Below are 11,803 nucleotides of genomic sequence, written 5' to 3'. Positions count from 1 at the left end.
AGTGGGTTGGAAAAAGTGCCTGGGTGAGGACCTAATGTATATGGGTTAAATGGGGCCTGTGTAAATGACTTTAATGACTGAACTTCCTAGAGCAGCCAATCAAGCCTTGAAAAACCTCCAAGTCTATGCTTTGACTCTCCATAGTATTTGGCAGGGGGCTTTTTAAAAAATGCCTGATTTTAAAGTTGAAAATTGTCTCCTGCTTGTAGCATCATATCATACAGTCAGCAAGGCAGAGAAATGAACATACTGTTCCAACAAGGAGTAGGGATGGGAGTGTGTGCGTATCTGTGCATTAGTGATGTGGAAAATGTTACAAAACCACATATGATGAATTAACAACCTCACATTTTATTCAATTACATTGATCAAAAGAATTTCATTGAAGGGGTAACATTGCTGATGGGTGGTAGCCACAGGTTCAGTCAATTTTCTTCAAGAAAACATGTATGCCATTCTTAGACCTGATGACTACTTGAGATATCATAATGGGAGGCTTGGATTCATCAGCCAGAATTTCAAACCGGAGCAGTGTCAAGGCAAGAGCTACTTTCATCTCGTTCATGGCAAAGTTCTGCCCAATGCAGCTCCTTGGAATTTAAGAAACAACAGCATTATTGCTTTAATCAAGCAAAATATGTACAATAGTGTTCGCACACAAGATTTCGGCAGCCTATTACCTAATCTGAGGTTTTCCCAGTAATTTAGTATTTATAGTACCATAAAAAGGACCACATTAGACATTGTATCAAAACTTTCAACATTTTAGTAATAATAAGATCAGTAGGAAGGTTCTTTCACATTTTTCTAGGAAATGGTTACCTTTGAGATGGTGCCTAGGCTTAGTGAAAGGATAGACACATTCTTATATATATATATATATATATATATATATATATATATATATATATATATATATTCACTGAAAAAAAACCATAGGTTTCAGCCACTTTATAGTTAGGAATTAGCATTTAAAAAACCTTAGAAATTCACTGAAAAACCCATAGGTTTCACACATGTTATAGTTTGGAGGAAATTTCATTCAAACAAAACCATTGAAATTCCTCCGTTATAGCTAATTCAGCTAACTATAACTCGCACGCCCGCAATGCACTGCTGATGACGTAATGTATTACATCACTCATGACATGGTCAGTGACATCACTCATGACATCACTGATGACATCTCAAATGACATCACTGATGACATCATCCAGTGAATGTGTGTCTTTCTGAAAAATAAATATTTTTTATATATGTATATCTAAAGGTCGATGGAAGAATACATTGGTAAATAAGTGTCTAAATGGATGTTTTTTTTTGTAAAATTGATTGTATAACTGATTTATTACGTGTATCTTAGTGAATACATGTATTAGCAAGTAATGTTTAAATATGTAAGTATCTGTATCAGTGTCTCACTTTGTGTATAAGTGGCTGCATGGGTTGGTGAGTAGCTACATGAGTGTCCATATGGGTTATTAGTTGTTTTTATTAGTATCAGTATGAGTGTCTGTATGGTTCCATGAGGGATATTACTTAGCGCATAGATGCATGAATGAGTGACTCACTGTTTGTATGTGTTTTGAAGACAGCATGTGTGCAGGACTGTATGGGTGGATAAGTGTTTGTATGGGTGTGTTAGTGAGTGATTGACTGTTTCAAGTGCCTTTTCGAGTAACTACATATGTTTTAAACTAGTATATGTGAGTATTGATGTATATAAGTGAGTATATGTGAGAGTGAGAGATTGGAAGAGTTCCTGTATAAATATGTATCAGATTCTATAGGTGTTTGTTTAAGAGAGTAAGCATGTTTACTTTTCTGTGGAAGTAAGTGTCGTGGTATGTGTAAAGCTGTATATGCAAGTAAATGGATGTTTATTTCCATGTGTGAGTATATGTGCGAGTAACTATATGGATGAGTATTAGTGTGTAACAGATGTATAGGTGAGTAAGTACATATGATGAGTGGGTACATATACGAGTGACTAAATAGAACTGTTGGTGAATGAGTGGATGTGTATGTAGATGTTAGAATTACTGAATAGGTTTTTCTAACTGGTATTGGTATCTCCATTTTATTGTAAAGTTTTAGTTTCTATTTTTGAATGTGTGCTTTAAAGGTAATATTAGGGTGAGAGGAGCTCTGCCACTCTTTCACAAGGATGATTACAGCTAACTATAGCATGTGTGAAACCTATGGTTTTTTCAGTGAATTTCTCAGGTTTTTTAAATGCTAATTCCCAACTATAACATGTGTAAAACCAATGGTTTTTTCAGTGAATTTCAAAGGTTTTGTAAATGATAATTTTTAAATATATTAATTGTTATATTTCTTTCTTTTTATACTAATATCCTATATTTTTATTATAAATATTTATATTTATTTTATTCTTTAAGTGACATTTCATATTATTAATTTAAAATAATAACAAAAGTAAATTACATTTTTTTTATTACTTCAATTTTTTTCCAATATATTAAAATTAAATTCTATATAATTCCTTTTTCATTGTTTTTTTGGGGGGATAATCATACCATACGCGTACGGTGATCGCACTATGCTTTGTACAGGTAATTGTACTCTGCGCGTACCAGTGCACACGTTACGAATACACTTTGACGTTACGCTTCACATCAACGCCTTCGTGTGACGTCATGTATGGCGCCCTGTACACGTACAGTGGCAAAAGTTTCCAATTGTTCAAAAACATATATTTATGTATTAAATGTATATATTAAGGGAAGATATTATCTGGAATAATCATGAAAATTGTTTTTTTTAACTTTTAATAAGCGTATATTCCTTTTAAAAGCAATTACGGAAATCGTGTCCGTACTTCGTACATACTTGCATCGTAAGAGCACCGTAAGAGTACGTAAAGCCATGTGACTTTAAAAGAAGAGATTTGATTGATTCATAACACTTCCTATTCCAACGGTTGAAAGACCCCTCCCACTTTAATCATTCTACTTTGACTTTCTAAGGAGAAGCATCTCTTCTGTGAATCTTGTCAAAATAGAGAGAAGATCACCATGACTACACCAGTGGGGTCTTCTTCTAATCATTCTGCAGAGGAAGAATTTATTTCTGAAGAGCCTCCAAAGAAAAAAAAAAGAAGCTTTAATTTGGAAAAATGTTACTTTCCCTGAAGGTGAAAAAAAGGATAATGCACCCAAAGTAACTTGCAAAATATGGAAGACTACTCTTTTGAGGGGCAATCCAACCAAAAATTACTCGTTTGGGACAGCGAGTATGGTGCGACACGTAAAAACTCTGCACCACAACAACTTCGAAAGGTTGCAGGAGAATTGCTCACTACAATACTGAAACAGTAGTGTGATAGTGTTTCGTGGAACTGTAAGGACACAGACTGCGGAATTGAAGGTATAAAAGACAAGTTTGCCGGTGTATAGCACAGTGGATGCATAATCTATAGAGATTTGAAGCAGTCCATGCCGTAAGGCCTACTTTGGTGCATGACTACTTGGGAACTGACTGAATGCTCACACTTCTACAAGGAGAGTGGCTGGCTGAATATATAGCGCCTTCACTTTTAGAATAGTGTATACATAAGAACATACTGCTGTATGACTCATTACAATACTAAAATAGCAGTAGCAGAATGTTTGGAGGAAGTATAAGGATACAGACTGGGCAATTGAAAGTTTAAAAGCCAAGTTTGCAGATATTTAGAAAAGCACATGTATTATCTATAGGTATTTGAAGCAGTCCATGCCCTTGGGCCTACTTTTCAGCATGACTACGTGGGTAGAGGCTGAATGATTACACTTCTCCAAGGAGAGTGTAGAGCTGAATGTATAACTGCCTCACCTTTTCTACAGTGTATAGATAAGCACATATTGCTGTATGGATCACTACAATATTGAAACAGTAATGGAAAGTGTATGGAGGGAGTATAAGGATAGAGACTGGGTAATTAAAGGTTTAAAGACAAGTTTTCAAGTACATAGAAGAGTACATGCATAGTAAATAGGAGTTTGAAGCAGTCCATATTCTAAGGCCTACTTTACTGAATGAATATTTGGGTACTGACAGGATGATAACAGTTCTGCATGTAGTATCAAGCTGAATGCATAACTGCTTCACTTTTAGAACAATGTATTCATAACCACATACTGCTGTATGGTTCACTACAATACTGAAACAGTAGTGTGGAAGTGTATGGTGAAAGTGTAACAAAACAGACTGGTGAAGTGAAGGTATAAAAGGCAAGTTTGCAAGTGCATAAAAGACTGCATGCATAGTCTATAGAGGTTTGAAGCAGGTTATGGCCTAAGGCCTGTTTTCATGCCTGAGTACTTAGGCAGTGAGTGGATGATTACAGTTCTGCAAATAGAGTGTGTAACTGAATGTATTACAGCTTCAGTTTTACCACAGTACATAGATAAGCAAATACTGCTGAATGTCTCACTACAATATTTAAACAGTAGTGTGAGAGTGTTTGGTAAAATGGTAAAAGTGTAAGGATATAGACTGGGGAATTGAAGGTATAAAAACAAGTTTGCAGGTACATAGAAGACTGCAACCATAGTCTATAAGGGTTTTAAACAGTCCATGGCCTAAGGTCTACTTTGCTCCATAATTACTAAGGTACTGACTGGATGATTACAGTTCTACAAGGAGAGTGGCTAACTGAATTTATAGGAGCTTCATTTTTAGCACAGTGCATAGATAAGGGCATTCTGCTGAATAGCTCAGTACAATACTGAATCAGCAATGACAGAGTATTTGATGAAAGTGTAAGTATACAGACTGGGGAATTGAAGTTATAAAAGACAAGTTTGAAGGTGCATGAAAGACTGCATGCATAGTCTATAGGGGTTTCCAGCACTCTAAGGTCTAAGGCCTATTTTAAAAAATGAGACCTTAGGTACTGAGTGGATGATTACAGTTCTGCAAGGGAAGTGCTTGACTAAATTTATAACAGCTTCAGTTTTACCACAGTACATAGATAAGCAAATACTGCTGAATGGCTCAGTACAATATTAAAACACTAGTGTGGGAGTGCTTGGTGAAAGTCTAAAGATACAGACTGGGGAATTGAAGGTATAAAAAACAGGTTTGCAGATACATAGAAGACTGCAAGCATAGTCTATAGGGGTTTAAAGCAGTCCATTGTCTAAGGCCTACTTTGCTCCATAAATACTTGGGTACTGCCTGGATGATTACACTTCTGTAAGGATAGTGTCTAACTGAATTTATAAGAGCTTCATATTTAGAACAATGCATAGATAAGCACATTCTACTGAATGGCTCAGTGCAATACTGAATCAGCAATGGCAGAGTATTTGCTGCAAGTGTAAGGATACAGACCAGGGAAATGAAGGTATAAAAGACAAGTTTGCAGGTGCATAGAAGACTGCAAGCCAAGTCTATAGGGGTTTAAAGCAGTCCATGGCGACCACCAGTGGGTAATATATATAAATATATATATATATAAGATGGGGTCCACACACCAAACTCAGAGAATCTGGGAAGCTGAAGCAAAGTAGCTCCTACCTTAAATAGACCAATGCGAGCATTAATTGCGTAAACCCATGCCTTGTACATATTTTACAATATTCAATAGTTTTAGGCCTCGAGTGCCTTGTACAACAGGTGCTATTTGTTTAAATACTGACACCCAGGAGACTAGAATCTCACTGATGTGATAAATAGCACCTATTATAATTTTTGTATTCTGTACCAAAATCAGCATATTCCACTTTTTACCAGGCCCTCTCACCGAGTAATATTTCAACAGATATGACCCGCTAACAGTGGTAGCTGCTCTAACCTCAAAGCGGTGGGGCAACACGAACTCCGGGGGAACCGGGGTTCGTGGGGGAAATAATTAAAAATCTATTACCTGCCGCTGCGTTCTCCACCTCCTCTCCTGGCGCTCACCATATTGCATAGGCTCCCAGTGGTCAATAATAGTGCCGCTCTCCTGCTGGTAACACCAGCAGGAGAGCAGCAATGCGATTAGATTCAGTGGCCTGAACTAATACTTGCTCAGGCCCTGAGAGATTGTGCCTTTTCTCCACTTGGCTATGCAATACAGCTGGGTCGAGAAATGTAACTGCGCATTTCAGTTAGGCCGCCTTTAGACAGCTGGCAGAACCGAAATGCACAACTCATCTCCCTCCTCTGTGATGCTCCATCAGGATGGCACACCTTAAGGCTAGCAACTAGCTCAGCATAAAAAATAAAATTATGGTAAACTGGCTTCATTCTAATTTTTAATTTTATTTTTCAGTGGGGTGACACTCATCCGCCATAACGGCTAAGTCATCTCTGCCTGGCGATGGATATCTGTTTAAAATTCTGTGGGGCTGGAAAATTCTAACCAACTCATAAAAGAGGCCATAGGGTGACAAGCTGTAAATATAACTAAAATCATATTCCACAGAACATGAATATTGCAATTGTCATGCACCAAAGGTGAGTGGATGCAGTATGATTGAAGACATTTACAGCTATGATTGGTGCTTGCAACCACTGGACAGTGTTTAAGCAATAGAGAAAAATATGCTGCTCATAGATGGTCACACAGGGAAATTGCTAAAAAGTTCAGGAGTAGAATCAAATCAAAAAGAAAGAGCAGTTGTGCCAGGGAGCTTCATTACATTAGGGACTTGAAAAAACAGACATGGACTGGTGTATGTTGACCGAAAAAGTGATATGCGAAGGGAGAGGCTGGCAAAAGAAATAGGGTAACGTCTGGACCATCTGGAAGGCATATAATGGAAAAGGACCCACATGAAACAGCTATACACAGGCAGGGGGCATATTTGGAGATGTTGGTAGGAATGGGGCAGACAAACGACAGGACACTCTGGGGCAATCGGAGTAGGCATTGTATAAACTAGAATATTAAAGGATGTACGAGCTTCAGTGCGAGAGTCGGTGGAATGTTGTTACATTGTGTTTACGAAACTGGCAATAATAGATGTTTTAGAGAAAAAAAAACAAGAAAGCAGTGGAGTCGAAGTTCAATAGCTAGAAGTTAACATCAGAGAAAACAGACTTCATTAAAATCACTAACTAGAAACAAGTTGATTTAAATAAATGGCATCTCCATTGTTAATTTGTGAAGTTTTATAAATGTTTGCAATTTATAAAACCACAAAGTAATCTGAGAGAACTGCCATCCAGAATACTAACTCAGAAATAGACTGTGATCAGACGCCACACATGAAGTGAGAGCCATGAGACAGATGTATGAGATTACCACCCGTGAATTTACTACGCACGTCTTTACATCATATTTTTTATCACACATACCAATAGCATGCTTTTAAATTGGCATACATTCAAATTACACTTGCCACACTAACAATGAGCATGCTCACTGTCACCACGCATATTATTACTTTGGTTATTTCATATTACTTTTGTGCTGGGACGTTCTGACCAGGATTCACAGAGTAACACTGCCTGCCACCTACTGGACCACTAAGTTTCAAAACAGCAGAGTAAAAAAACAATATTATCTACAACAATAGTACAGTTAGGAAAACTAAATATTAACAATAAATATCTGTAGTATTTCTTTTCCAGAAGAAGATTAATTTGGTCTGAAGAAGGGGCATCTTGTTTGGTGTTAATCACAACAGCAGTTAAATTTGCTCAACAAATCAGAAGTACTACTCTCTCCCAGGCTTGTGCAGTACTCTTTTTTGTTTCTATGTTATCTGTATTATTCTTCATAACATTCCCCTAATGCTTGTACATGACTGGGAGAATAAGCCGTATAAACAAAGAAGTGAGGTAAGAGTCTAAGTCAGTGGGATAGTGCTCTTGAAGATTCGATGTCATACATCAATCTACTGTGCCATGTCGGCTGAATTACCTCAGAAGCATATTTAAAAGAGCCTTTTAATGGAAACAGCACAATTTAAAATGTGTTTACTATATACAAATGTGGTCTGATTCATTAAACGGCAGTAGGGAACCATATACATGGCTCTTGGCCTCAGCGCAGGCTACAAAAAGAAAATGATTTTATATATCAAACAGCAGGTGGGAAAACAACAAAAGGAAAGGGTTTTTTATACATTTTCCTTAGCAGTTACTGGAATTGGGTGGTAAAAACATGCATTGTTAGTGACATGCATAGAAACAATATTTTTGGTGCAAAACATGTGCAGTAATAGCATTTCATAGGAAATACTTTGTGGAAAACGCTGTTTCCCGGAATGTCCCAGGAGTCTCACCACCAGTTTTTGCATACATGTATTGTAAAAATACTGTTTAATCTGTTTATTATAACTTCTGAAATCCTTTCAGTTTTATAGTTGAACACCATCACCTAGTGCCCAAAATGCATTGTAAAGTCTTGCGATTTAAGACTAGCGTGGAAACAGTCTAATCGAAGTATAAATTGTGTGGTTAATGTACTCCGAAATAAAAACTACGAAGTAAAGGCTGTTTCCCCATGATAAATACTCATATGGACTACCACAACAAGACTTAGGTGGAAGAGGGGTTACAGGAGGGATGCTAGGCAGCTGATCCTTTGATAGGAAGATGCAGTTACTACCAGTTCCTGATTGTATTAGTTGGTATGTAATTTTAGAATAATGTTGCTCTCCTACATGTATTCCCAAGATGATATAGGAAAAATAATGACTCACCCAAATTGCAAATTGTGATAGAATGAGGGAGGGCTGTGTTTCTGGCAGAGGTGAAGTTATGCACCTAAGTTTCACCTTTTGGCCACAAGTTAGCTCATAAACTATGGTTATCAACCCATGACCTCTTAATTATAAACTGTGTTCAAGGAGATGACTGTGGTAGTTTTTCCACAAGACCAGACTTATGCAAAGCCAATTGCGGTAGAACAGCAAAGTTTCTGATTATATAAGCGGAACTGTAATTTAAAACCCCTTCCCCCGCTCCAAAAATAGACTGAGATGTAGTCACTAATGAGGAGAGGTTCACTTGGTTTCTGGTAAGGCTTAATTGATACTACACAAACATGGTAAGGAGTGAATCAAAGGCTCTAAAGTTCTTACAGAAACAAGTCTAAGATCACTTAATCCTGATCAAATTCTCTGAAAATATATCAAGAAGGACTATCTGGAAGACCTAAACTCATGCCAGGGTATCTCACCTATAAACATCCATGTTATGCAGAAAAATATTTGTGCTACAAGAAGCGATACGAGACGTTTCCACCTCCGTTGACATCCGCAAAGATAGGTAAGTGGTTTCTGGATAGGTCCTCTGCCTCCTTAAATGACATGTGCCACCCAATATGGCATCCAACTCGTTCCAAAATCTCATGACATTCCAGTTTGAGGTTAAAACCTCTAATTACTTTGGCAAAATGAAGTTAAAAATTCACTGTGTAAGAACCCAGCAAAAAAAAAAACTGAAATTGAAACTGCTGGACACAAGGTAGAAGTGTGTCTTGTGCTGAACGTATTCAGAGACGTTTTGATGTTTCTTGATCTAGTGACTCGCAGCTTTGGAGGAGTCTTGGCTTGACCAACACTAAACTTTTGCCAATACTGCTTGCCTTTCTGCCATCACTGTCACCTGTTGGAGCCTAATACAAATCCTACCAAGACTTAAATCATTTTTAGATATTGCTCATTGTCCCAGTGTCCATAGGCTCCCTTATAAAGTCCAAAAAATAATGCCAAGTGAACAGTTTGGGAATCCCAGCCAGCTAGATTCAAGCACAGGACAATGAACTCCTCATTGCTCACTGACACTGTTAGCAAACATTATGATATTCAATATAGCCTACTAAAATTGGCAGCAGCTCCAGAATCAATTACAACCTGACCACATATGCAAATTACTAAAGAACGTTGGTGATGTCTAACATCAACTGCTTGTCATCCTCAAACTTCCCTGCATACCTTCTACCTTGTGGTTCTCATTTTTGAAAGGGAACATACTTTGCTGTGGTTCCTTGCTCATTGACAAGTGGTGGGCTTACTTTGAACTCATCAAAAACATTTTGTGCCACCTGCACACGTTTGGATGACCTTGCACAGATTGGTCAGTCCCCAACTGATTATACTGGAGACCCCACAATAATGGACCAACACAGAAAATACCACAGGTCTAACAAGTCTACTCTATGCACCCCACAACCATGAGTAATTGGTAGTTTCCAAACTCTCCAGCTATCACCTTTCTATGCATCTACAGGCTCTGTAGATAAATGTATTGATTAGTGAAAGGGAGCTGCAATGTCTAACCATTTCCTAACTTCCTCCTGGGAAGAGTTGAGAACAAACAAATACTAGGGCATGTGATAAATCGTCACCCATCAAAACACAAGAGCAACACACCAACTGTCCACTTATGACTGACAGCTTTCAACTTGAACATACTGCTGACACAGATACCAAATCTCCTATAGACCAGATGGCTAATACAGGACTTACTCAGCGGGTTAAGAAGACCACACACTTGGCCAGGCATTGTCTGGAAGGGATTTTCTCGGACCACCACAATCTTATATGGAATAGAGTATTGACAATTATCTGGTCTGATCATAAGGCAATCAAGTTTGAGGTTACCCTGTCACCTAAAGAGTCCACTAACATATCCAGAAAGTCTTTAGCTCTCAACCTTGGAATAAGGTAAAGGGAGAAGAGCTAAACAAGTCGCTCATCTCCTCTTTTCTCCCTGCCGCCGCAGACCTGGACGAAGCAGTGAGGAGCTATCACTCCTGGACTGTCGCTGCCGGTTAGCAGCTGGCTCCTCTGACCACGTGGAGAGCAGTCAGGCAGTCACCCCCTGAGCCCAGTCACATTCTGGTTTAACGAGTCATGAAGGCACAGAAACAAATATGTAGAAGACTAAAGAGAAAATGGAAGTGAAAGAATGATGCCCAGATGTAATCAGACTACAGACTAGCCATCCAAATGTACAAAAATCTTCTTCTGAAGCCAAAGTCAGGCTAGTTCAAAGAAAGAATTGAAGCAGCCCACGGCTGCACCAAAAGGCTATTTACCACAGTTAAGCAACTATCTAAGCTCCCTGAATCTTTAAATAAAGAAAGTAGCCAGCAATTCTGCAATAAGTTAGCAGACTCCTTCCAGCAAAAATTTAAACAAATCTTTGATACTTTTGTATCTTAATCAAGCCTTTCAGCACTGTCCCACAAGCCGCCAAGGAGCAGTCCAGTTTCACCCACCAAGGCGGATAAATCCACCTTTCTTACACTCTCAGTCTTCCCACCAATTATGCTGGAAAGTACCACCAAATTAATTTCTTTGTTTAATTCTGGTTCTCTGTCAGACCCATAGCCGCCAAAAATTCTCCTCCTGGTCCCGAGACCATTGCTTCCATACTTTGACCCATTTTTAATCCTATGATTTCCTCAGGTCACTTTCCCATGGAATGGAAAAAAGCTTCCATTCTGCCTCTTTTAAAGAAACCGAATTTGGATCCGGAGGACCTTTCCAGCTACAGACCCATATCAAGGCTGCTGTTCCCAGCTAAGATTATTGAAAAATATCTTAATGAAGAAATGTCTGCTGTTTTAGCGGAGGGTGACATTCTGGACTATTCGCAATGTTGGTTTCAGGCCCATCACAGTACTGAATTGGCACTAATCACAGCGACTGAAGAGTTAAAGCAAACTCTTGACAGAGGGGGGACCGCTGCACTTATCCTTTTAGACCTTTCAGCGGCATTTAACACGGTCAACCACAATGTGTTGGTTGAGCGTCTCACTTTGCTGGAAATTAGGGATTAAGCACTCCTCCTACTTATCTCCTTCCTGTCTAACAGGTTCAAATCAGGTTTAAGTCAGTGGCACACGATT

General features: G+C 38.4%; 1 protein-coding gene across 1 annotated transcript in view; it reads right to left on the bottom strand.

Annotated features, from left to right (window-relative positions):
• Positions 1-421: 421 nt before the first annotated feature.
• The window catches only part of LOC147678944 (cytochrome P450 4B1-like), a 207,052-nt gene continuing 195,670 nt past the window's right edge, over positions 422-11,803 (bottom strand). Inside the window, exon 12 of the mRNA XM_086944700.1 lies at positions 422-590. Within this exon, the coding sequence (XP_086800826.1) occupies positions 422-590 (169 nt within the window). The remainder of the gene's footprint in view (positions 591-11,803) is intronic.

The sequence above is a fragment of the Lissotriton vulgaris genome, chromosome 11 (assembly GCF_964263255.1).
Source record: "Lissotriton vulgaris chromosome 11, aLisVul1.2, whole genome shotgun sequence".
NCBI lineage: Eukaryota > Metazoa > Chordata > Amphibia > Caudata > Salamandridae > Lissotriton > Lissotriton vulgaris.
This window is presented reverse-complemented; position numbering and strand designations above follow the sequence as displayed.